The sequence below is a fragment of the Lepidothrix coronata genome, unplaced genomic scaffold, assembly GCF_001604755.1.
Source record: "Lepidothrix coronata isolate B3197 unplaced genomic scaffold, Lepidothrix_coronata-1.0 Scaffold2, whole genome shotgun sequence".
NCBI classification, from domain to species: domain Eukaryota; kingdom Metazoa; phylum Chordata; class Aves; order Passeriformes; family Pipridae; genus Lepidothrix; species Lepidothrix coronata.
The window spans coordinates 11,263,959-11,290,767 of NW_016690182.1; the positions used below are offsets into that span (position 1 = coordinate 11,263,959).

At 41.4% G+C, this 26,809-nt stretch overlaps 2 protein-coding genes across 3 annotated transcripts; both read right to left on the bottom strand.

Moving 5' to 3' along the window:
- Positions 1-2,507: 2,507 nt before the first annotated feature.
- Positions 2,508-12,912, bottom strand: LOC108497572. Its single transcript, XM_017815293.1, has 10 exons — positions 12,803-12,912; positions 11,809-11,871; positions 10,425-10,567; positions 9,254-9,393; positions 6,866-6,971; positions 5,882-6,055; positions 5,074-5,173; positions 3,999-4,093; positions 3,406-3,544; positions 2,508-3,031 (listed from the first exon to the last, which is right to left on the bottom strand). The coding sequence occupies exons 3-10, from the start codon at positions 10,442-10,444 to the stop codon at positions 3,023-3,025; spliced, it is 783 nt and encodes a 260-aa protein (XP_017670782.1). The 5' UTR covers positions 10,445-10,567; positions 11,809-11,871; positions 12,803-12,912; the 3' UTR covers positions 2,508-3,022.
- Positions 12,223-26,108, bottom strand: APOOL (apolipoprotein O like). Of its 2 annotated transcripts, XM_017815272.1 has the most exons (9): positions 26,065-26,108; positions 23,099-23,203; positions 22,138-22,257; positions 21,021-21,075; positions 20,578-20,676; positions 20,113-20,204; positions 18,894-18,980; positions 17,605-17,758; positions 12,223-15,919 (listed from the first exon to the last, which is right to left on the bottom strand). In XM_017815272.1, the coding sequence occupies exons 1-9, from the start codon at positions 26,074-26,076 to the stop codon at positions 15,822-15,824; spliced, it is 822 nt and encodes a 273-aa protein (XP_017670761.1). In that variant the 5' UTR covers positions 26,077-26,108; the 3' UTR covers positions 12,223-15,821. The 2 variants fall into 2 exon arrangements, with proteins under 2 accessions (XP_017670761.1, XP_017670770.1); XM_017815281.1 differs by lacking the exon at positions 23,099-23,203 and having other exon boundaries at positions 15,510-15,919; positions 26,065-26,102.
- Positions 26,109-26,809: the final 701 nt, after the last annotated feature.

Consider the following 26,809-nt stretch of genomic DNA (forward strand, 5'->3'; position numbering starts at 1 on the left):
GGGGACCGCGGGGTGACCCCGCACACACCCCCGGGGGGACCGCGGGGTGACCCCGCACACACCCCCGGGGGGACCGCGGGGTGACCCCGCACACACCCCGGGGGGACCGCGAGGTGACCCCGCACACACCCCGGGGGGACCGGGCCGGACCGAGAGGTGACCCCGCACACACCCCCTGGGGGCACAGTGAGAGCATGACGGGGACCCACCCCCCCAGACCTGTACCCTGGAGGGCAGTGAAATAATCTCCTGAATAAAACACCCAACCTTTAAATAGCCCGGAGCATGGTTTTGGTTCTGTGGAGCTCTTTTATCAGCATGAAACCCCTACTTTTTTTGTTAAATGTGAGATTCTATATGAGGTTGAAACAATAGTATTTTAATATATAAAAGTAGTTAGGATACAGATATGAACCTTTTCATGACAAGCATAAGAACTTGTTTTGGGAACTTTGTATTCCTGTTTGTCACAAGATTCAGAGCCTGCTGTACAAATATGAGCAAAGGAGGACTTAGGCAAGGCTTGGCACACCTTTTATTCATTGGCAGCCAGGGAGAAATCCAGACCCCAGAGCTGCGTTTCCAGGTAGTTTGCAGTGTACTCGGGTGTTGAGTAGGGGATTGCTTAGACACACCTGGGGCAGTATGGGGTGACCACACCATGAGCTGGCACTGTGCCCAGGGGCCAGGAGGGACAATGGGATCCTGGGGGGCATCGAGATCCTGCCCCTCTGCTCCACCCTGGTGAGGCACATCTGGAGAGCTGTGTCCAGTTCTGGGCTCCTCAGCACAAGAGAGACAAGGAGCTACTGGAGAGGGTCCAGCAGGGGCCACAAAGATGATTTGGGGTCTGGAGCATCTCTCTTACAAGGAGAGACCGTGGGAGCTGGGCCTGGTCAGTCTGGAGGAGACCGAGATAGGATCTCATCAATCCATACAAATATCTCCAAGGCAGGTGCCAGGAGGATGGTGCCAGACTCTTTTCAGTGCCCAGCAACAGCATGAGGAGCAATGGCCATAAACTAAAACACAATAAGTTCCACCTCAACATGAGGAAGAACAACTTTCCACGAGGGTGGCAGAGCACTGGAACAGCTGCCCAGGGAGGCTGTCAAGTCTCCCTCTCTGGAGACGTTCCAAACCCACCTGGACATGTTCCTGTGTCACCTGCTCTGGGTGACCCTGTCTTGGCAGGGGGTTGGACTGGATGACCTCCAGAGGTCCCTTCCAACCCCAACTATTCTGTGACTGTTTGGTGCCCCCACCATGTCCAGGGGTCTCCATGGGGGCAGAGCCTTGTGGGTGGGATCACCTGAGCCCCCGTCACGGACCCAGCACGGCAGTGGGAGCTGAGGGGTCCCACACCAGCACCATGGATATGTGACAGCATTGCCTTATCTCTTCCTCCTATTCCTTTTCAAAGCAGTGGTGGAATATCAAACTGAACACTCTTGAATCCTGTGGTCACTCTGAGGTTGGTAAAACAGCTGGATCGAGGTCAACAACAACCACAGTTTGTCAGATTGTGGCACTTCCCGAGGCTGAGAAGGGACAGAGAAAGGCAATTCACTGACACAGTTCTCTGACACCTTCAGATCTAAATTTCTGAGGTCAAGAGGGCTTAAACTGATTGCCTGGGATCTAAACAGATGTGCCAACACCATTTCTGAGTGTCTCTGAAGATAACAGTGAGGCAACCATTCTCACTTCACTTATTTCTGATAGAAATTGAAAGCCAGCTGGATGACAGGAGGATGCTGTTACTGAACATGCCTGTTAAAGGACAGTGGGTGAGACAAGTAAAAGCAGGGACATCCTTCCCTCTTCCTCCTCTAGTGACTCCAGCACAAGATGCTGCTTCAAGCTGGCTCTGCAGGTGTTACCACTATGAACATTCAGCTTCTTTGTGCTTTAACCTGCAACACTGATAAGCACAAGCATTACTTTAAGCTGGCTGCACTCTCAGAAGACATTGCAATGCATGTTTGCAAGCAGTCCACATCCAGAAAATCTTTGGATTCTTTTTGATGAATTTTTGTGCCTGTGATTTCAACTATCCATGAGAAGTTCCTCTGACAGCACTAGTGATTTAACAGTTGGCAAATCTGCCCTCAATAGTTTCAGACTGTTGTGAAAGCCAGTGAAACTTGCCTACTTTGGGTATTTGTGACTTTGGGGGAAAAACAAAAACCAAACCAAACAAAAAAAACCCTAACCTTTCTAAAAACCTTATGATTCTGGTTTTGTCTTATACTTTCTTATATTACCTAACACTAAGAAAAAGAATCTTCTAATATAAATCTCAGTATAATGTGCTTCAGACTTTTTGGAAAATGGGAAATAAATCCAGGACTTCAGCCTCTTTAATTTGTTAGTGGCAAGGTGGTCAATCTTCCACAGCTTCATTTATTTTCATCATTTACCGAAAAAGTTACAAAGAAAGCCATGGTAGTTTTAAAGGCAAACTATTCTAGCTCAGAATTATATGTAATTTTTTGTTTTCTTTCTTTAAATATTGGCCTTTAAGGGGAAAAGCAAAGCAATGTCAGTCAGGGTACAGCAGGCTCTACTTGCTACAATGCCCTGAAGAATCTTCAAAATTAGAGCTAAGAGAAATTCATGGCCCTGTAAACAGCATGAGTGTCTTCTGAGGCAGCTTCTTGTGACAGGGACTCCTTGTCATTTAGGCACAGGGCACAAGGTTAATCCCAAAGAACCTGTGTCCCAACAGATGTGCAACCACCTCAGCAATACTGAGCAGCAGCTCTGGAACTGTCATGTCAGGCGTTCACAAAGAGTTGTCACCAATTACAGAGTAAACAATCAGGTGCTAAGATCATGTAATATCATGTTTTGGTTTGTAATTATCTTCTGTACCTTTTCTTTGCAATAACTTTTAGTGCTTTCTAATAGCGATGGCCAATTCCTCTGTGTCCACAGGGTCTCACTGCTCTCTCAGCATCTGGATTACCCAGTGATCAGCAGCATTCCAAGGTATTTCTGATATAGAGAGCACTTGTTCTTAGTATCTCTGTAAAGATATTAGAATTAAATTAGTAGCATGACACACCCTCCTGCTTGCTATTAAAATAATTGACCTAATTAAACTGCATTTATATGTATTTCTTTTGTTAGTATGTGCTGCTCCTGAGTGTGCACTCACCAGGAGCTTTGGGAGGTGATTTTCATGCAGATAACTGAATGTATTAGGACTGTGTCCACACAAACTGAAACAGGTTTTGAAATATTTAAAAACATTTCAGCAGGGTCAGTTCCTGTAAAATTCCTGAAGAAAACACCTGCATAGGAAAAGGTGGCTTCGATTTCTATTTAGCACCATATAGATAAATAATCTATATGCATATGTATGTAATTAGTATGCATAGGTATGTAATTAATATGTACCTGATATTGTCTGCCCCCTGCATAATCTGCAGGAGGCAAATTCCTTCTGGGATAGTCAAATCCTTCCCACTGGGGCCTGGGCAGAGAGAAGCGGTCTGTGGTTGGATCTGGTCTCCTCGGGGGCTGAGAATACATGGAACTGTGCAAAAGAGAAAAAGGTTATTAAAAACCTGTGTTATAATACCCTGCAAATTGCACAAAGTGTTCCTTTAAACTGAAATGTAAAAACATTAAAGCTCACTACTGCATTGAGGCAACACCTCTGCAAAACTTGCAGGTAGGAGCTGCAACAGTTGGCTGGATAATGGGGAGGGTCAAAGTGAGGAAGCACAACCAAGGAAAGTGTGTTTCTGAAAGTAATGAAAAGGAATATGTTTGGAATTATTAGAGGAAAACCATAGAAGCCCCTGGATAAATCAGTACTTTAGGATTTATGTATGGGAGTGTATGTGAATAGTCCAGTCAAAAGCTTTGCCATTTACTGGGCCTTTGTTGGTTGCTGTGCCACTGGCAAAGCTACAAAGTCATTCTGAGTCTCCAAGCCAAAATATAGAGTGAAAATGAGCAAAAAATACAGAAAAAGAGCAGCATACCTGTAATTCCCTCTTTGGCTTGGGATTGAGATTTCATCAAAATCTTGTCTTCTCAGTGAAGTTTTCGGAATTTGTCCACCCCGGCCATCCTGATCCTGATGGAGAGGATCAGGTGGTTACACAGAGCAAAACGACAACAAATGACAAACCCCAGCTCACCAGGTACAGTTTGTTGGAAGTTATAAACCAATCTAGCACTTACAAAACATAATGTTTGTTATATTCACATTTTCAAATGTATAAATTCAATTTATCTAAAAGACTCAGTAGAGAAGTCTTTATAGACTATATATTATATAGTCTATATAGATATAACAGAGGAACACCCACCCAGGTAAGTCTTTGCACAGTTAAGTAAACCAGTTATTAAGCTTGAAAACAGCATTAGCTGAACCAAATTCTGAACTAGTTCAAAATTAAACAGCACCATCTCCTGGTGAAGGCAGGATCAGGCTGCTGCATTGCCAAGATAATGATGCTTTACAGATAGATTTAACAGAAAATAATGGATCAGAACAGATTCCTTTCTTTCTTTTCTCAGGCAGCCCACAATGTATTCTTGTCACACCCTGTACACTCCTTAATATGTAAAATAATCACCTGAACTACTGAATGAGCAAATGAACACACACAAATATACTCCCTTTCGTGTTTCTTTTTATTTTATGTTGGTTTTTAACTGCATTTATCCATCTTTTCCATTAGTTCAAGCAACGATCTCTACTACATCTTGTCTAATGGAGAAAACTGGCCCAGCAGAGGGTGACCCTGGCCCAAAAGGCAGCAGCTGGTCCTCTGGAGACCAAAACTCAAATCCCAGCTCCATCACAGACTACAAAGGTGGTCCTATAAAACACTCTACTCTGTCTCACAGCAATCTTGAAGAGTTTCACCTTCTCACGTGCATTCAGCTGATCTTGGAAATCAAATACTGGGGAGATTTTAAACCTGGAGTACCTTTAATTTTACCAGATGACCTTTTCTTTTTGCTATTCATATACTATTCTTCTGAATCACACCCCCCTGCCTGGCTCCCCCAGCCCCAGGAACACGTGGTGTGCCCCCCCTCTCTTACCCTGGGTGGCTGTGGGTACCTGTGCCCCAGGTGGGCGGGTGTGTCAGCACTGAAGGCAGGGTTGTGCTGGGCCTCAAGGTAGGGAGAGTTTGGCTGCTTCCTGCAGGGGGGAACAGTGGGAATTTAGAACATGAGCAGTGCTGAGGGTCTTGACAAATCTTTTTGTCCTGTAGATTTGTTCAACAGCTGTGGCACAGCTTCAGATGACCCGTGGCAGTGGCTGTACAAGAGCTATGTATTATTACAGCTTTTCTATGACACTGGGGCTCAGTGAAAGAAAAAACCCCATATTGTCTATGTACTTGGGAGAGGTATCAGTGGGGGGAAAAAAGTGTTGGAAGCAAAAAGCAGCTCCAATTGCCAAAGTCGGAGACCAAAGAACGGGAGGAATTGAGTTTAATTGCCCAAACTCTTGTCAATGTTTTGGCCTTGTTCCTTTTTTACTAAACTTGTGGAAAGCAAGCCAATCCTTAAGAGCAAATAAATCACAAAGACACAGCTGGTAGTCTGGAGTTTAAGTAGCAAATGGACTTATCAATCTTTAAAGCTTGTCTGGTAAGCCCTGAAGAAAAGAGGCAATGACTCAGAGTGAAGTTCTACACGTAGTAGTAAAATGCTGAGTAAGTGTTGAGTGCTCAGGGAAAACGCTTTGATTTAGTTTTAAATTGTACAAACAGTATTGCAGAGGATGCTCCAGGGCAACCTTGTCCATTTAAATATCCAGAGGTTAAAAATTAACCAGAATACCAGACTCCTTTTGCTTTCCTTCCATACAAAACCCCTTCTATCTGCACCCAAAGTCACTTACCCAGGTTTTTCACTTTTACAGCAGTAGAAACAGGAAAATATTACAGTCACTATGATAACCAGTGTTACTGCAGGAACAGTAGCCACTAAAATGAAATCTAGAGTGTTCCAAAGGTGGTTACATTTGGGGCCCATGTACCAGTAGTCCTTCCAGCCCACTCTGAAGTAACTACATCTGCAAATAAAAATACTCATTTTCAGCAACACCATTTTAATTCAAAAGTAAGTAATACCCAAAAAAGGTAAAATATTTTGCTATATAATTTTTTATTACTGAATACTGCAGGGGCCAAGAGATTCACTACTTTTCCAGTTTGCCTGAAGGTGTTACTTTTCTTAGTAACACACATCTTTTTCCAGATTTGATGCAAAAGCACTTTGCCAGGTTCTGGGGCAACAAGTCCAGGTTGGCATTTCAGGAGGAGATAATAAGCTTTTCTGGGAACAGGGTGCAGTACCCAAGTCATGGCATGACTGAGGGCAAAGATCCCTGTGCCAGCTCTAAGCATGACAAAGGTGCTGAATTTCCAGACTCTGCAGATGTAAGTGAAACGTGACAGTGATATCTGTCATTACGACACTGATTTTTTAAAAGGAAGAAAACAACTGTGTAATGGAGAATAGAACATTAAGGTATCCTATTTGGGGTTTTTTAACTCTAAAGAAAATTTGATCAACCTGGGGAAAAAAATGAACGTGCCATTACACAGATAATGCAGTTCTAAAGTAAAATATCTGAGACAAGAAGGAGCATGTGAAAATTAAGGATTATAGTGATTACCTACATTGGGAATTACTTGTTTTTAAAAAGAAAACTCTTGAGCCCAGATGCTTTGTACCAGAGTTATAAACTTATGCAGATTGTGAATGAAGATCAACATCTACTTTCGTGGATCACATTGCAGGGTCTAAATTTAGTTCATCCTCAAGAATATATTTGACATTTACACAGTGTATATTTAAACAAACCAACCCCACACCCTACCTGCAGAAGGGTTCTTCATTTTTACACACACAAGGAAAATCACTAGGACAGAACTGAGTTGTGTTACCCAGGCAGGCCTCAAAGTCCTCAACTCCACTGCAGTTGGCTGTGAATTAAAACAAATCAAGTACTTAATGCAATTATCCAGTAACATACTGTCACTGGGCTGGATTGCTAATGGCACCAGAAATTTAAGCTTCATGACATACTCTAGATGATACTAAATCTTACTTTCCAGTGCCTTGCCCCTGGAAATTTTTGAAATTATTTGAGAAATGAAGATTTACCTGCTTAAATTACTTTACCCTGAATGTGCACCCATCTCCCAGTTGGCCAGTAAATTGTGTGTTATGATGATTTTTATCACATTGTTTAAGTGTGGTTGTATCTGAATTCCACTGTGTATTACCTCTGGATTGCTGGCAAAGGCTGAAAGTCATGAAATCCATTTGAGATTCCAACCTTCTAATTATAATCCCAATTAAAACCTTTGTGTGTGTTTTGCATTGGGATCATTCCTTATTTTGGCCTACAAAAGGATCTGGTTTGTGTTAATTCAATTCTCATCTGTCTCCTTTGCTGTGTAAACATTGTGGCCTGTAAATCATGATCCAGAAGCTGAGTGTTCACATATCCACAGGTGTGTGACTGGCTAAAACACCTTCCTCAGCAGCCTTAGGCAGACATCAAACATCACCAGGTTTGTCCCTCACACCCTGCACTCTTTGCTACCTGTTTCTCTCCCACGTAGGACTTGGACTCAACACCAAACAACAACCTGAATACTCAAAAAGAGCCCCAAAGAGCCAACACAGCTGAGTATAATTTGTCATAACTGTTCCCAGTGAGAGGATACACATTTAGAATGAAGCCAGAGAGTCAGAACTGAAAGATCTCTGGGCAGATCCTTCCGAGCCCCCCAGAGAACTGACTGGAAGCAAGGAGTATCAGAGCATCCCTAATGTTGCTGCTTTTGTGAGAGGGATTTCACACCACGAACAGGGGCACTACAAACTCCTGACTAAAGCATTATTAGCTAGAGAAACTCTGCTCTGAGCAGTCTTGATTTCAAAAAGAGGTGGGAGCCTCCTTCCTCCCCCGTCTCCAAGGCAATCTAATCCAACATTTCCTGCTAACCAGAGATAAATCTAAATGATTACACAGTGAATCAAGGTTTGCATTTGTACAAATCTATTTTCATGTACTGCAGGCCTTTCTCTCAAAAGGGCATCAAGCACTGAAGCATTTTCCAAGACAACCTCAATACAGATCCCATGTTACGCCTATAAAGCACAGAACAATGAAGTCTCAAGTAGCATTTGGCATGGCTTAGGAGATAAGCAACAGTAACATAATCACAATTCTTTTAGCAATGTTTCAAAAAAATACTAAGGGAGCAGAAAATAACCAGCTGAGACTGTGCTGGGGAGAGAGGGAGTGTGTGCCCTTGGACACTAATGCTCTAATATTCCGTGTCATTGAGGAACTCACTGCTGAGCCCTTCACAGGACTTGAGTCTATATAAATGCAAAGTTAGCCTTCAAGTGGGAACTTTTTTTGGTGATTGAAAGGCTAAAGTAGCAGAAAAAAATTCCCCAGATCGCAAACGAAAACTAGTAACTAGACAATAGTACCTGCAGCTGGTTTCCATCACTGGCAGGTTAGTGATACCTGGTTACTAGTAACTGGTAGCTACCAGGTAAAGAACAGTGATGATAAAATAAATAAATGTATAAAATCAATCAGTAGAAAATCCTCCCATTAAAAAAATACTCGACCAATACCTTATACTATAAGAGAATCAGAGATAATTCCATATTATTTAGCTTCTTATTTAAAACTACTTTGCTTTCAATGCATTCTTGTTGTCATGCTCTTAATTACTGATGATTTTCTCTGTTAGTATCAAAAAATCTAAGAATACTTGTTCTCAAAAGAATGTGTAATTCTTTAACCTCTATACAAAGTATTCCTACTGAAAAAGAACCAAGGCATTCAACTCATTTAAAAACATCCTTTTGACATGGAGAGACTGACTCAAAATGATTAAAAATCACCAGAACCCTGAGCATTTCAGTTGTAACTCATATGGTCGGGACCTTTTTGATGTGCAGAAGGACAGAGTAACAGGTGAAAGCCAGAGCACATCTAGGTCTCTATAGAATATGCCCTTGGCAGCACAGAACTCAAGAATTATGACACCACACAGGAAGGCAGCTGTCAAAGGTCTCCCCATTTACATTGTTTTCCTGTTATTTAAAATAAACTCCACCTAAGGCATAAGGAGAATTCCCATTGGGACTGCAGTGCCACAGCAGCACTCCCACAGTGGATGGACATGGACACACCCCTCTCCTGACAATCAAATAAAATCCCACCATGTCTTACGTTTTAGAGCTCCTTTTTCACCCAGGGATCCGCTGGCCAGGAACAGGACACAGAGCAAGACTTCCAGAAAGGACATCCTGGAGCCAACTGGGATAAAACACTGATTCTTCCAGCAGCAGAATGAGCTCTCCTTTCTGCTACTGTAGCAGAGTCAAGGATCATGGATTTTGAGCTTGTTTTACAGCATCCTTCTCTATGAAGAATTACTAATTAACTAAAAGCTGATAGAAACTTCCTGATAACTTATCCAGCATATTTTCTTTTACGAAAACTGGGTAGTTCCATAAAAATGTCTCATTAATCTTGCTACCTCTGAATTTTTGAATACATAATGTGAAGTATTCATTTAAGGACATAAGTTTCAACAGACTGAGGTATCTGTCAGGAGCATTTATCTACTCTCCTTTTAGGGTTATGTTACATTCCAAGTGTGTTATCTGTAAAAGGTATTTGAAGACAAAGTTCCTGGAACAGATATTGTTTTTAAAGACATGCCAAAGCCATGATCCTGAAGCCAACTAACAGGGATGAGACAGGAGCCAGGAGGGAATCCTGTCATTGTATGCATCTACCATTATTTTTATTGGTTAATTTTTCACTTTTATGAGAAAAGAATGGAAAATCCCCCTCTGGCAAGGACGAATGACAACAGAAACTGATACCTTAGCACACCCTCAAACTGTCATCTGGCCTTTTTATTATTTAAAGATTGTCTCTCTAATATTCTCAACATTCACTGCACGAGGTCTTCAATATGTGGTCACTTCTATGTGAATGATTTGTCCTCCTGAACACGATACAGGACAGCCCAGAGTTTGTGGGAGGGGAACTGTGTTGCAGTTTCAGTTGGCACAAGTATTTTCAGGATGGTGCCCTCCAAGTTTTTCCACCACTGATAAAATCCCGATGTGGATTTCCTAATTTGACAGGAGCTGGCTGCTTATGCAAACATGCCAACCACAGTTACATTAACAGCAAAAGGTAAACTTTAACCTTTACCTTTCAGGGGATAAATAATGATCTCTGAAAATCAATGCCTAGAAAATTCTTTAAAGAATAATGCTCTGGCTGAAAGCCCAACAGCACTTAATTCTACAGCAGGGGATAAGAGATTCTCAGCTCTGCCAGAAGATTGCTGTACAACACCCAGGAACAGAGAAATTACACAGACCTCAGTAAAAGAAATTGCATGATCCTTCTTCAGATGAAGGCAGGAGTGTGAAGAACCAGTTCATACAGATGCTTTGTTCTTGTGGCTCACAGGGAATTCTGCTCTGGCTCCAGCTCACAGCTGCTGAGTGCCGGCGCTTCAGGCTGGGTGAGGAACAAACACCTTGACCTGGGGCTTTGAGATTTCATTCAAAGATGCAGAAATGCAATTTGCAGTTTTTACTCGGGTGAGGTGTTTTAATGAAGCAGATCACAAACCCCAAACTCGTGACTTTGTTACACCTTTGGCATTTATGAACACAGCGGGTTTGGACATGGTCCCACAGAAGGGCTGCAGAGCCCATCAGGTTTCTCTTTTCAGTGCTCACTTGGGTAACAACAAATAAACCCAGTGCCAACAGACCTACACAGCTGTGAGCTTTTTATTTCACAGCACACCCATTTCCTCCTCTTGTCTGAGTTTCTGGAACACAGCAGAACCTAGTGCCAAGTTATGCATTCTCTGACTAGACTAGGTACAGTACATCTAGACTGATCTCACTTCCTCAAATACAGAGCTATAACTAAAGCAAAATTACTGTCCAAAATTAATGGTGAAAGATGGTCAACTGCTCATTAGCTCTACTCATAATTAATTTTAGATGTGGTTCAAGATGGCTTTGGAGAACACCCTCCACTCCTGCAGCATTGCAGGGGTTCTGAGGGGGGTGCAAACAGAACACAAGCTACAGTCTCCTCAAATATTGGTATTGGGAGTGCTACAGATACAGCACAGGAAGGGTTCCCAACACTTAGAACCAGCACAGGCTCAGTTCAGACCTACTCCCTGCTCACAGCAAGGGAAACACAAGCAATTCCTTTCAGTTGTTGCAGCAAAAATCCATCTCCCACAGCCATTCACAAAAGGGCAAAGAACTGCACCCTGGACAAGGGTGGTGGGACTCTGCCCCACAGGGACCTCAGGACCCCACTCTGGTTTGGACTCTGGCTCTGGGCTACAGGAAGAGCACAGCAGTGCTGTGGTAGGGTAAATAAAATGCTGATTTCTGCAATGTGTTCAATCACAGCCCTTCTTGACTGCAGTCTACCATCAGCACAAGGCTGAGCTTTGCTTCGTGGAATCCCTGCAATTTAAAATAAAAACTACACACAGTCTAGTGCATACTGATACTCCTTTATAAAAAGTAAAGGCTTTGTAGGACCCCACTTTCTTTTTGGATTTAAAATACATTTTCAGTATTTCAGTGTGATTCAAAAACACTCCAAACTTTCACTACAATGTAACTACACTGATGCATTAAAATACCTTCGCAGGAATTCTTTCCTAAGTTATTGAAGAATCACAATGACAATGTGCCATTAAAACAGCCACGTTTCTTACTCACACAGTTTGTCTTCTTTTGAGTAGTTCACACTGGTTACACCATTGGCCTGGCAAATGACTTTACCTGGAAGATTAGCACAGAGCCACACCGAGATAAATACATTTATCTGCCTCAGTCTTTAACAGTAAGAGCCATTCCTCCAGCATGGATAAAAGCCTTTGTTTTTCCAAGTCCTGGGCTACAGAATTCTTTAAAAGAAATCACCAAGGAAAGAAAATGGAAGCACTTCTCAAAATGTAAGACATTCAGCATTAATATGTCCTGTCTGTTATTTCAGTGGTTTCTCCCAGGAATGTTTCAGTACTTCCAGGTGAAATTGTTTCCCCAGGTGTGACTTAGTTACATTTACCAAATTAATCCTTAAAGAGGAAAAGAACTGACAATTTGTCCTACAGATGAGACAACAGACAGAAGTTCAACTTAATTTTTAAAAAGTGTCTTATCACCCTTTATTTCCAGGTGCTTCACAGTGATATGACAAAATAAAGTATCACAAATCGGTTTTATGTAAATAAAAAATTAATATCAACAAGTTCCAAATCTCCCTATATCGAATACAATCAATCATAAATTAAAAAACATGCATTAAAGCTATTTCTGTATTATAAAATACATGTGACCCAGTTCTTTAAGACATTGAATTTCTCACAAATATGTAACATATAAAAATTACTGTATATGTTCTTACTGTATTATTGCATTATGAAATAGACTTTAAGTGATACATTTTAGAGACATTTCAAAGTGTTTCACTATAAATTAATAAAACCAGTGCATAAGACAGTCCCCCTCTGTCTTATGTTAAATTTTTATTGTAACAGATTTGCCTATTGGGTCTGAAGTCTTAAGGAGATCAAGTCAGGCACATATTTACACTGAAGACTCACAAGCCATGGCATCATGGAGATCTGAATTTGCTTTTTTAAAGCCATTGCATAGCACCTTTACTAGAAATTACTAATACAGACATGTGGCTACAGTTGCTTGCAGTTACCTGGAACAAGTCACCTGTAGAGTATTATATAGACCCTGGAGGCTCAGATGTCTGACCTGAAAGCACAGAACACACCACACAGAATACAAAACCTTCCACACTTTTGTCCCACTTTCTCTGGCTGCACATTCAGCTGGATGTGTTTCAGTCCTAAAACCCAAGCCTCTAATCTTAGCCCAGCTTTTCAACTGTGGAGGGATATTAAACAAAAACTGTTGATACAAATGAAACAACCAGAAAATTACCCTGCCTTGTAGAGAAGGATGAGAAGGAGAAATCTCAGTTGATGAAAAAACTAAGAAGTGACACTAACATCATCTTTATCATGATGATAATGATGGTTTGGGTTGGAAGGGACCTTACAGACCATCTTGTTCCATCCCTTGCCAGGGGCAGGGACACCTTCCACTAGACCAGGTTGTTGAGGGCCCCAAAGAACCTGGCCTTGGACACCTCCAGGGATGGGGGAGCCACCTGGGAAACCCTGGGCTGGGCTTACAGCTCTTACCCACCAAGAAATGACTCAGCACAGGCACACCATTCTGTGGGCTCTAGGGCTGCATCCCTCATCCTGCTCATTCATCACAGTGGGCAGGAACAACAATTTTAGGTTATGTCCCAGAAGATGTATGTAAGACTTCGGAATGCTGATTTAACTCTGAGGTGTAGGTCTATTACAGTTTTATCCTGAGCAGTAATTTGAGACTGAAATACAGCCTGAGGACAGCTTTGTGTACCATGGCCATGCACAGCATGAACAACTTGCAGAATCAGGGGGTGTAACACAAGCTGTTTGCATAGAACACTTGAGTCTTGCCTGCCCAACCACCCAGGAGCCAAAGGACCTCGTGCAGACCAGACACTGCACTGGTGTCACAAGGCTGGAATGGAAATGCCCTCAAAGTCTGGGAAGGCCCAAAGCAGCTTTTGGCACTTCTCTTTGCCTGGAAAGGGCAGACATGCTGGTTCCCTAACAGCAAAGTGGTTTCTCTCCCTGCTCCCAGGAGTCCTAGTTATATTATTACTATTACCCTTAGTCATAGTTTTTCACTATATCCTGAAAAATCTCACCACAGCAAGCTCCTACAAAATCCAACCAAATCTGCATCACCTTACCTTTCCTGTTGACTTGTGGTAGCACATCATCAAAGGGCAGGTAGAATTTAACAGAATCGAGGAGTAGAGGAGATGGGTTTTCCTTTATGTTTTTTAACCAGAACCTGATCACAGGGAGACATATTACAATTTCTGCCATCTGGTCTTGCACTTGAAAATGATAATTTCTCCACCATTTCCACTTCCTGCCTTATGTCTTCACCTGTTTCCCTGGAAATGGTATATGAAGCCCAGCCATCTAATTTTCCTACTCCTTTCTCTGTGATGAAACACTAAATGTGTCTTGTCCAGGAGCTCTCTGAAGACTGATTTAATATCCTCTGATTGCTGCATGAATTCCTGGGCCTTAAGAGATGATTAAAGAAACAAAACACATCAAATCCTAAGTCAGCTGTCCCAAGCAAGTTGAACTAATAGAATTCCTCTTCTTTAAACTTCACATTTACTGACTTCACCTTCCAGTGGACCCTGTGTAACAAAGTCTGACATTCTGCCTGAAATTTGGATTTTAAAATACCAATTCTTATCTGTTTCTGAACCATCACAAAAGCTTTAGTACCTCTTTTGCTCATTCACCACTTGTGCCTTCTGCACATTCCATCCTTGCAGCACCTCCTCACAACTCCTGCTGGTTCCACAGGGACACTGGGAATTCTGTTTCCCTGTATGTCACCAGTCATTTGCCTTGGCATCAGCAGCCTTGGAAGAAGGAATCAGGTTGTACAATCTCTTCTCATGGAGAACAGAAGCAAACATCCCTTCACATCCCAGTGCTGAGAACACATCCATATGAAGCAGCATTTCAGGTTTTAGCCTATCTGCTTGCATAGTTTGTTCTTGCTTCCACCTCTACTTTATAGCAAAGCCCATAATATCATGAATTGGCAGAAAAAAGAATAAAGAGAAATGGAGGATGAACAGAACTAGAGCAATAAACACAATGATAAATGTAATGTTTGATAGTTTCATCATTAAGGAAAACTTAATGAATTTCTAACCTCATTCTTATGGAAAAAGAACATCACAGAAATCCTCCCAAGGTCAATGGGCATTGCATACAAAGTTCTGGGGAGAAAAAGTTGGCTGTCTCTTACTTCTGCATTTTTAATATCTGTCAGCACTTAACACCTTGAAATTACAGGTTTCCAACATCCTAAAAGTTGCTAATGGATTTTATATAATCTCAGTATCACTTTCGTGGATTGAGCAATTTACACACAGTTCTTCAAAGTATTAGAAGCAGGAGAAAAGCGATTCACGGTCTATAAAGGATGTTTAGAGATCAGTTGTGTGTTTTTCCCACCTTCAGTGACACTTAAAAACATCAGAAGCAGGACAAGGAGCTGTTTCCATTCACCTTTGTGAAAGAGGCAAACAACATCAAATTATTTTGCAGTGAAAAAAAGTTTACAGAAGCATTAAAAACAATGCTGTTCATACAATATAACCACAAGCTTTCAGGGGTACTCAGACCAGTAAGAAGTTGCACTTCATTCCAGAGCTGAAAGAAAAAAGGCAAAGAAGCCTTTGTGCAAACCCCATCCCTCACATTCCTCTTTCAGATCAATGAACATCTGAGCCGAAGCAGAGATATGTTTACATTTCCAAATATCCTTTGTGAAGTGACATTTATTAACAAGTTTGGCACAGAGAAACCTCACTGGGAGAAGACACTGACAAACCTCATTTTCTTGGTGTCTCCCTAATGGCACTGACACTGAGTGAATTCTCAGTCAGAAATAAAATATGCACTGAACAGAATCATGGAAGTCAATAATGCAAACTGAGAGAGGAAAATGTCTGATTAAATTATACCTCACAGAATATGTATTGTAAGGATTACTCCTTCCCTTCTTCCCTCCCCCTTATCTGTGACATTTTGCAGTTTGTAAGCAGGTTTGGCTTAGCTTCTAGTACTGTACATATCCACATCTTCTGGGCTGGACTGTCCATGGTCCATAAGTTTGGGATCAGGCTTAAATTTCGGTGTCTTCACTGTTCCTGTTAGAGATGTTAAAAAATATAATTAAAAATAGACATGTATTTGAGCTGTAGGGGAAAAAAACTTAATGACACGTTTTGAGAATTTCTGTATTATCAAACACTTGCAAAAGATCAAAATCTGTCTGTTCTAGTTCAAACTCTGGGCAAGGCAAAGGGGTTGGAATTATGAGCATACAGCAGTGGATGGAGAGCAGGACTTCCTCCCACTCTCTCTCCAACACCACTTCCTGAATACAGCAGAGTGAGAGAAGAAATAGTGATGCTTTGCCTTACACATGGAAAGGAAGGGAAGTTTGAGGCATGGAAAATATCTCCAGTCTTTCTTGCCCCACTGCTCCCAGGAGCAGAGCTGTCTCCCAAAACCAGCCCAATCAGGATCTTCCCTGAAGCTGCTGCCAGATGGTAAGAATTCCAGATGAAGACAAACACTCTTACCTACTTTCACTTCATCACTTCCAAAAGCCTTGAACTAAGTTTTTTAAAACATTGAGCCCTCACACTCACCCTGACTGATAAGGCACAGACTGACAGGTTTAATGACACTGCAATTCCAGCACTGAAGGGAATATTAAGGCAGGTTTTCCAGGGCTGTGCCTCCTGCTCCTGGGCTGCTTCTTTTCCAGCTACATCCCCTGGTTTAACAAAGGGTGCTGTGTTCTCCTGAAAGCTTTGCCCCATTTGGACTAGAGAAAATAAACATCTCTGACAACACAGATTAATTTAGGGCATGGATATTTTTGGCTATATTAGGGACATGAACTAATTCCACCTGTGAAAGCAGAGACAGAAGAGATCTACCTACACAAAACTATTAAAGACAGTCTGGCCTGAAGCAAATGTAAAAATGCATCAAAGCATTCCACAAACTAAATCAGAAAAAATACAGGTGCAAAGGAAAGATGTGAATGTAACTAAGTGAAAAAAAAATATTAAAACCCCCATTCAAATACATTCTGCTTCTTTTCCAGGAAAAAAAAAAGCTCTGGTAAAGAACACAATAAAGAGAAGTAACAGATTTCAGTAACAAAATTCAGAAACTGCCCTTACAAAAGTAACAGTATTTTCAAACAAATTTAGTTCTCCTTTAATAGGCAATTCCACTATTTTCTGTAACCAATTGGACTATCAAATATTTGTATGTAAATAGGCTGTCACATGATCTAGCTGATCATCTCAACCACTTGAGATGCACAAAGAACCCCTGCAGAAAACCTGCAAAATAAAATCCAATGCTTCACCTCTCAATTACACATTCCTCTTTTTCATTCCACTATGTGTCATCTCTGGACTGTTGGCAAAGGCTATAAGTCAAGAACTCCATTTGAGACTTCAACCTTCTAATTATGATCCAAATTGAAACATTTCTGTGTGTTTTGCATTGGAATTATTCCTTATTTTGGCCTACAAAAGAAGCTGGTTTTCATTAATGTCAGTTCTCAGACATTATTGAGTGAACAGCAAATATATAAAAATTCTGATACTGTGACAGGGTCCAGAGTGAGAAAATTATCTCCTCCCTGAGGCTCTGAAATATGTATTAAATGAGAGGGTGTAGAATATACTCTCAAGAATAATATGCAGTGACAGTCTGCTCCATTTCAGAGCAAGAGTAACTACAAAATAAAGTCAACTAATTGGATTTGCAAGTTGCCCTGAGATTACACTCGAAACATTTAATTCACCTGATGAAGGCACTGGATCTTTATTACTCCAAGACTCTACTGGAGAAGATTCTGTTCTGTTCAATGATCTTGACTCAACAGCAGACTCAGGTTTGTTACTAGAAATTCCTTTCTTCTTATCTTCTTGTGTAATTGGTTTTGACTCTGGCTGCAGCTGTGAACCAAACATTAATAACAGAAAGCACATGGGGATATGCTTAATGCATTATTATCAAATCAAACTTTCAACCTGGAAGCTTCTCTTCTATGAAATTATTTTCAGATATGACATCATCCAGTGATATTCAGCTAGTCAGCTGCACACAAGGAACCCAGCTGGAAAAAATGAAATGCATGGAAGAACCCCACAGATCAGACAGAATAACTTTATTATCACGTGAAAAGGAATTTGTCATGAGTATATATTTAAGTCTGATACTGTGTTTTCACCTGAGGCTCTCAAAGTACTTCACAAGTTCATTTACAGCCCAGGAACCTCAAGCCTTACACAGGGTTGAAACAGCATTGACTTTTTACAGAACACTTACTACCCCTAGTTAGCAGAAGAAGGAAAAATAAATCATAGTAACACCCTAGTAATGAAAAATAATATGTTTTGGGAACAGGGTTCACTCAGGGAAAAAAGATGAAGTTAACAGAAACTGTCTGTACCACATCAATTCTTGTTTCACTCTCAGTTTAATGCCAGTTATCTGAATGTCATTTGCAAAACTCAGGATTCCATTTGGGCTCCTCAGAGGAAATAAAAGTGAGGGCTGCATAACAATAAGCACTGTAAATTTAAAGCAAAATTCTTCTAAATGCTAATATAACTGAGAAACTTTCATTTTCTTTGAAAAGAGCAAAAAAAAATTATGTGCAAAGCTGAAATTTTACTCAGGGAAGTGCTACTTTTGTCAAGGGTTTTTCAGTTTCCACTTGAGAAAAAACTCTTTCAGGTTGCAGAAAGAAACCCATTTAATTGTGGGATCACTAACCCAAGTTCCAGATGTGATTTCCAGGGGGTTAATATTCCCCTCTACTCACTGTTGGCAAGGCCTCAGCTGGTTTACTATGACCTATTTTGACCACTTCACTTAAAAACCACAAACACCACACAAAATCCCCTAAAGACAGAGAAGAAGCAGAGAAACTAGAGAAAATTCAGAGGAGAACAAGAGTTATGTCATGGTTAGAAAGTGTCCTCTGTAAGAAAAGGTTATCCTGGAGAAGAGAATGCCAATAGGTCAATATAAAGAGGGTTTTTTTCCCTCTGAATGTACGAGTTGCCAGCACTTCACAAGTCCTACCTTGGTGACAGGTTCCTTTTCTGCCCACAGTGATCTCACAGCCTCATAGGTCTGACGACTCCAACAAAGTAACTTCTTCCCTGTTACCTATTTTTTTAGAAAAACAATTTTACAACAGCTCTAAAAATACAAAGATACACGGGTATTGTGTATAGCATTCAAATGCAATTCGTCACATTTGCATGAGAACATGTTTGGCCCCACACCAAGACATTTGAATCATCTACTTTTCAAGATCTACTGCCCGTTTCTCTTACATCAAGCAAATCCCAAATAATGCTTAAATTGGTATTAGAAATCCACAGGTAACATTCCCATGCTAAATTCACCTCCAAATTCAACTCCAAATGAAATCAACGTTGTTTTGTTGCCAACAGTGTGCAGTGTTGGCACAATAGGCTGAACGCCAGTTTGAAAGGATCCAAACTTGTCTCACTAAGTTGGAAATGACCAAACACAGAAATAGAAAAGGAAAAAGCCCCAGGAGATGCCCTGGCCCAGTTTTTTCCCAGTCAGATTTCAGGATAATGTTTCACAAATCTTTCTGTCAAAACTTAAGCCTCACCATTTAACTAAAAGATTGGTAAGTCCTAGAATCAAACACAACTAACTAAATGTTCCTGTCTCATCAATTTAACACAGAAGTGAAATTTTGAAACTATAAATCCCGAGTTCAAGGAACTACAAACAATTCTTATGGGGCAGTATGTGCTTTTCTAAACAGGGAAACACTGGAAGACTTTTCAATTTACCTTTTGTGTAGAAGAGGACCGGGTGCAAACAATTCTTGCATACAAAATAATAAATAAGGTTCTGCTTTTCTACACAAAGAGCTGAGCCCTAATCAGGAAGACAATGGCAAGATGACAGTAATTGGAAAACAAGGAATTCTGACAAGGGATGTAATTGTGCAGCATCTCAAACTGCATCTCTGTGAAGTTCATCAGGGCTTTATTTTTTATTTACTTTTATTTCAGCAGATAAAATAATCTTCGTTTACTTGAGAAATGATGGTTAAAAATCAAGAGACTGTACTTTTAAATTCAGTTCTTTTATTGATTTTTATAGCCATGCAATCAACACCTGTGATGCACTATATCTTTTAATGAAGATGCATGTGGATTCTGACTCCCAATCCCACAATGCTAAATTCAAATGAAATGGGAATGCTATGACCAAATTCACTGTTAATTCAATATTCAAATACAAGTAAACTTACCTTAGCAATGACCACTGACTGAGCTGGGTAACACACAGAAAACCCTACACTGGTAAGTCCCAATGGATAAGCAATTTTCTTAAATCTAGAACCTGTATAAAGTCAAATATTTTGAATAATTAGACAATAATAATGAAATGTAAAGCTAAGTAATTGTAGCAGTTAAACACAACTATTACTACAGACACATGTGCAAGGAGATACTGATATTCTGAACCAGGCTTTCCAATATTGTGAAAAATGAGAAGAACAGCTGTGTCATTAATCTGGCTAATCCTGCTCTGTGAGCTCTTAGCCAGCTTCTAAAAGTAGTACTGAATAATGTCCCTTCAATTTACCAGGAAGGAGGGTTTTAATACAAGTTACACAGGCTTTTGGCAACGTTTCAGAAAAGTCTTCTAACCATTGAAACTCTTACATGCTACACATTCGTCACACCAATAATGAAAATAAGCAAACTCCTACCCTGTCTTGCCAGGGCCACTCCAGCCAAGCCTGAGACCGTAATTACACCGACCTTGGGAAGAAATTCGGGTGGGGGGTTCTTCAGGTAAACGTAAGCATCTTAGAATTAAAAAAAAATAAAGAAATACAGCAATTAAATTTAAATCCTTTCCTTTCCTACTTAAGGAATAAAGATGGAAGTGAAATTATGAATATCCAGAACTGCAAACAGTCCACGACTGGATATTTTTAATGAATGACAATGTGCATTTTCCAGATGTGTTATCAGAACCAGAAGCACAGCCCTCAAAACACAGCAAAGTTCACAATTTTTCTCCATAAGTACTTTTTTTTGTGGTTTGCAAAATGTTAGTTTTTAATAAAGAAAAAGGAAAGCTTAGTTCTAAGTTTTGATTGTACTGTGAGTTAATATAGATGAAAGGAGAGATATGTGACTTGCTTACCTTTTCCAAATTGAATTGAATCCGTTATTCCATTTTTAACAAAGACATAAGCAGTCTAAAAAAAACAACCAAACAAAGATTAAAATCTCTGCTAAAGTAGATGTTTACATATGGCTTAGCACAATGAGACAAAGAAACCTTGTGTAACTTTAAAAAAACCCAAACAGATCAGTGACCTTCTACAGAGGCTGTGCAGAGATCTACCCCCTTTGTGACAAACATATTTATACTTATAAAACTTCCAGTGACAATTAAGTAAAAAAAAAAAGCTCTTCAATGTAAGCTCACTTTCAAAATTGACATCTCAGGAACAAAACTGTAGAGTAGGAAAACACCTGGACACTGACTGCATAAGCTAAGAAAACTCAGTTATAAAATACAATCTTCTCTTCCCTAGAGAGACTTTCCCAGGAAAACTGACTTTGCCTTTTAGTTTGTACAAGCAACAGGGAATTTGTACCACCAGAGGTCACTGCTACTCAATGTCAGGAACTCTCAATGATTAAGGGCATGTAGAAGGTTGATACAGATTTATAACCAGATCATTTCAGCCATGCAGTCACTGACAAGATTTTCACAGACCAATGGAATCACAATTTCAAGAAAATACAGGAAGACTTTTTTTTTGCCTTTTTCAAATATTAGGGTCTAATTTGTTTGGAAGAGCAAAATACAAGCAGAAAATCTATTCACAAAAGCCAGGGTAAAGGTGTTGTTTACCAGCAGGTAAGAGAAGAGTGACAGGTATCACAGTTCTACACCTCGAACAGGCAGTAACAGCGGGGAGGTTGGATGACTAGTTAGTGACAACCTATTTTAACAGGTACATGGGATGCAGTTTGTCCTCCCTAAGTACCTAAATCAATCTTTTAACCTGCCCTTTGGAAGCAGCTCACTCCACAGACTGGAATTCCAGACTCCTAAATGCTACCAAGTTCTTCCAAGAATTGACCTACTCCTGCCGTAGAAAAATGGTTCGTTTTCCCATCCTAACCCATCAGTGTTTGCTAAGACAAGGCACTGCAGAGAACCCTGCAGGGTGAAGGGAGCTGTTTTCCAGTGGTGTGGGCAGTGCTGGCAGCAGTGCAGGGAGCTGTGGGGTGTGGGTGTTTCTGACCTGGCACCAGCCCAGGTAGCGGCCGGTTGTCTGTCGCACTGTCGAGAGGCGTCTCTGCAGCTGCCCCGGCTGCTCCTCGACGTACCTCGATGTCACAGGGGGTGCACTGTAAATTGGGAGCTGCAAAAGAAGGAGATTGTTCTGCATTCTCATACTGGGGACACTGAAGAGGGGTTTTCAAGCCTGCAAACCCTCAAGTGTTCCCATCACAGCAAAGAAAGCCCCCGCACAGGAGTACGAACTTTGAGAGTCACAACTGACTCCGCACAAGGGTGACCTCACGTCATTCTTTAAAAATTAAAATTGAAACTGTTGCACAGGATCTAAGAAACACAACTACTGAGTATGACAAAAGATCTTTTGTTCAGCAAAGGCATGAGCAAGAACAGTTGGAAGATGGATGTGTGTATTACTAGAAACTGCACAATAGAAAAAGACTTTTCTGGCGTCAGCCTGGATATATTGTAACAAAGAAAATGAGATAAAACTTCACTAATTTAGTATTGCAACACTTCACGTTTTATTGTTGTTGTTGTTGCTGTCTAATCCAGTCTAAACAGTTTCTCATTTGTTTGCACTGTCAAATTAAATATATAATGTGGTGGTTTGGTTCCCATCTCCCCTGAAAATAATAATGCACACCTAGATATGGTTTAAAAAAGTGGCTTTAACGATCCCTGATATTTAATGTATTAGTATATTTTTAAACTGTGTAGCAAAATAAACATACTTGAGGGGTTTTTTTAACAAACAAACACTTGATGATCTCAGAGGTCTTTTCCAACCTGGTTGATTTATGATATAATTCTATGATTTGAGCTACAGTGGTCAGTTACTTTATTATCATGTGTTTCTTTGCTGTGTGTTTGATTTACTGGGTAATAGAATCCAATGGAAAGAGCTGGCATTCTGCAGGTTTTTCTAGCATTGTTTAAAGACAAACAAACAGTAAGATCTGTACCTGATCTGGCTTCACCAGCTGACTTTTTGATCCCTTTTCTGTTGTTGCATAGACAGTAATACATATAAAAGGCAGCCCAGAAGAAACAGCTGCCAGCTTTGCCACCTAGGACAGACAGAGGGAAAAAAGGAAGTCTTAATGCAGAGATAAACATTCCCCTTGGGCTTGATCAAATATTGGGTTAAACAAGTCACTTTTAAAACCTTTTATAAACCTTATGCCTTTTAGGAACCTCTTCTGACTTATACAGTGATTTTCTCAAATTACAGTGGTAAAGAAAAAGTTGTAGGCCACTGACAACAGTTGTCTAAAATACCAGGAAGAATTCTGTGTTCAAAGCCAAGCTGATGCTTCCATCATCCCTTAAGGAAAATTAAGTTCTAATCCATTCAGCACAGAGGTACCTCAAGGCAACTCTCCCAGCACCCAACAGAGAACAGGTGAAAGAGGAGGGGGATAATCAAAATAAGTCCCAATTAACACAAAAACTGTCTTTCTGACAGTGTTCCCTGGAGCAAAATGCCACAGTCTGAGCTACAGAAGAGTCTCTGTAAAGAATCTAGGACGGGATGTCCATCATAATAAGTCTGTATTTTTGAAGATTTATTGAAAAAAAACTGTCTAAAACCTATCAAAATTCAGATTGCTTATTTCAGTACAAAATGCTACCAGGACAACATCAATTTTCTGGAGCTACAAGAAGAAAAACTAAATTTAAAAGTGAGAAAGCATGAAGAAATTGTATTTGTTTATCCTGTTCCTTACCTAATGATGGGATGCATTAAAAAGACCTCGATTATTTAAGTTGTTTGTAGTATCCATTTATTAAAATTATTTTATTAAAAATTACTTAAAAGGCCCTATGAATGAAACAAGAAAATTCATATACTGTTTAGCTAAAGAAATCAAAAATCTTCCTTTTCATGAATTCAGGAAACAGCTGCAGCTACAACAGCCACGAGCCCAGCTGATGTCTCTGGATTCTGTCTGGACACAGACCCAAACACCACCAGAATTACAGACACTAAGAATTACCAGCCTGAATGTTCTGGAGGGAGGGAAGGTCAATGACAAGAGTTCAAATATTCTCTGTATCACCACTGCCATGCTCCTGCCACTGCAGCACTTAGAACCAGCAGGTTTGTTTTCCCCAGGCATGAAAAGCACACCAAAGAAAACAAGACATGGTGTTATTTTTGATGAGAAGACTGAACTGCAATTATTTGCTGAAGAAATGTATTACAGGCTCTCCCAGCAGGAAATTGTTACAGCTACGCCTCTTAACAGTAGAACCAGAGTAAAACTAATCAAAATAGAATCATAAAACTGTCAAATGTACCTGGATAACTTTGGCTTTAAGTCTTTGCATTTCAAACAATCTGCTTCAAAGTGCTGGAATCTTATCAAGTATCAAAAATACAGATTCTATTAAAAAAGAAGTTTAAAAGCTGCATCACCACAAAGAATTCACTATCTTCCACTCAAAAGATGCAGACTACAAACTAAACTATAAGAAATCCACATATTTAATTTATGCTAATCTTCAAGACATTGTTTCTCACTGAAACTGTAAATTTTGTGTGCTTGCTTCAAGAACTGGAGAAGGAGTCAGGAAACTTGTCCTGAAGGCAGGAACTGCCTCAAAACAATGAAGGTAATCAAAGAGTGGAGTATATGCAAAAATCTGATGCATTTATATCCAAAAAGACACAAGTTCTCTATCACAAATTGGAACCTACTAGCCAGATTAAAGAAAGATTAACACTTAACAGGTACCTCATATTTTCCATGGAAATATTAATTAAAGAATAATATCATGGGTTTATGGCCTTCTCCTACCACTCAGATGTCTTGAGGTAGATCACAGAAAGGTCTCACATATTTTTGCTTTATTTTTCCCAGCAGTTACAAGAGACATTAGGATTGCCAGAAGCTTCTATGCCAAGTCCAGTATCCTAATTTGGGTTTGTACTTATAAATCTCTAATGACAACTACGAGAAAACCACACACAAGGGCGGCAGAGCATCCTCCTTCAACTCAACTCACCGACACTCCAGGGATTTGGGTTTAATTTTTGTGTGCCACATGGGGACCCATAGAATGAAGTCCCATTAATTTTTTACAGTAAATAATAAAAAACATACATAAAGTTAGGTCACCTCACTAAAGGTACTGAAACGTTCAGATTTATGTACTGATCTACAACAGTACAAGATCACCCAGCCAAACAGCAAAGCCAAAACAGGTCCTTTCCCCATAATACACTAACGTAAAGTGCTTCATTTTCATTTCTCTGGCTGTCCTCACTTGTGTCAACCTTTTCTTTGCGGATATAAACACATTTTAAATACTCTTAAAAAGTAAATATGAAGATTCACGTGAGAACAACCTATTCATCAATTTAACTATGAGCACTGCAAAACCTGTCTAAACGCTCGAGTAAAAGCCTAGGTCCTTGCATGCGCGTTTTTCTCTGTTTAAAGACACTGCCTTATCTTTACAACTAAAGGTATTTCAGAAACTCGCGCCCCTGTTAGTTTGTAACAGCGCGGTTTCGTAGCCTTGTTTCAGTGATGCACAGCACCACCAACACTTCACAACGTTACTACCGAACTATCGCCCCGATATTCATCTCTCCGGCAAGGAGCTGCAAGTGTTTCAGGAGCTGCAAGTAGACGGAGAACAACCAGGAGAGAAATACTTATTTTATTCCCTGCTGCACAATTTAACCACCCTCTTGAACCAGCTCCTTCCACCTACAGAGCCCTGTCACTGCCCAACTCCTTCACCTGACCCCGCGTTCCGAGGCACCCGGGGCTCCTTCCCGGCCGCACCGGCGGGGCCGGGCGGTTCTGAGGGGCCCCGCGGAGCGTTCCCGGCTGCCCCGAGCCCGGGAGCCCCTGAGGGGAGCGGGGCCGGCGGGGCCGCGGGAGCAGAGCCGGGCTGAGGGCGGCGGGACACTCACCTTGGCCGCCATGTTGGGCAGCGCCGCGTACGGCGGGCGGGAAGGGCCGCGCCGGGCGGGGCTCGGGGAGCGGGGCGGGATCGCGGACAGGCGGGGCGGGAGCGCCCTCAGGGGGACGGGGAGAGCCCTCGGCCGGGGTCGCCCTCAGGCGAGGCTGGGGTCGCTGTCAGAAGATCGCCTTCGGGGCGACAGAGATCGCCCTCAGCCGGGATCGCCCTCAGGCAGACAGGGATCGCCTTCAGCCAGGGTCACCCTGAGGGGAACAGGGATCGCCCTCAGCCATGATCGCCCTTAGGGGAACAGGGATCGCCCTCAGGAGGACAGGGATCGCCCTCAGCCGGGATCGCCCTCAGGCAGACAGGGATCGCCTTCAGCCAGGGTCACCCTTAGGGGAACAGGGATCGCCTTCAGCCAGGATCGCCCTCAGCCAGACAGGGATCGCCCTCAACCAGGATCGCCCTCAGTCGGGATCGCCCTCAGCCGGGATCGCCCTCGGAAACAAGGATCGCCCTGAGGGGAACAGGGATCGCCCTCAGCCGGGATCGCCCTCAGGGAAACAAGGATCGCCCTTAGGGGAACAGGGATCGCCCTCAGCCGGGATGGCCCTCAGGACAGGGATCAACCTTAGAGCGGGCAGGGATCGCTCTCAGCCGTGGCGGGATCTCTGTCAGCCGGGATCACATATAAACCCCCACAAACCCCCACAAACATCCTTAAACACGCAATCTAAGTGCAGATAATTCGT

What these genes read in the sequence shown, in the direction of transcription:
- LOC108497572 (XM_017815293.1), bottom strand. Translation starts at nt 10,444, where the DNA reads ATGCAATTTCTTTTACTGAG. An exon ending in AATGAAGAACCCTTCTGCAG is followed by an intron (nt 6,056 to 6,865) that starts GTAGGGTGTGGG and finishes TTTTATTTGCAG; the next exon opens with ATGTAGTTACTTCAGAGTGG. An exon ending in GGTACCCACAGCCACCCAGG is followed by an intron (nt 4,094 to 5,073) that starts GTAAGAGAGGGG and finishes CCTCTCCATCAG; the next exon opens with GATCAGGATGGCCGGGGTGG.
- APOOL (XM_017815272.1), bottom strand. An exon ending in GCTACCTGGGCTGGTGCCAG is followed by an intron (nt 21,076 to 22,137) that starts GTCAGAAACACC and finishes TGTTTTTTTTAG; the next exon opens with ACTGCTTATGTCTTTGTTAA. An exon ending in AGATCCAGTGCCTTCATCAG is followed by an intron (nt 15,920 to 17,604) that starts GTGAATTAAATG and finishes CATCTCTAACAG; the next exon opens with GAACAGTGAAGACACCGAAA.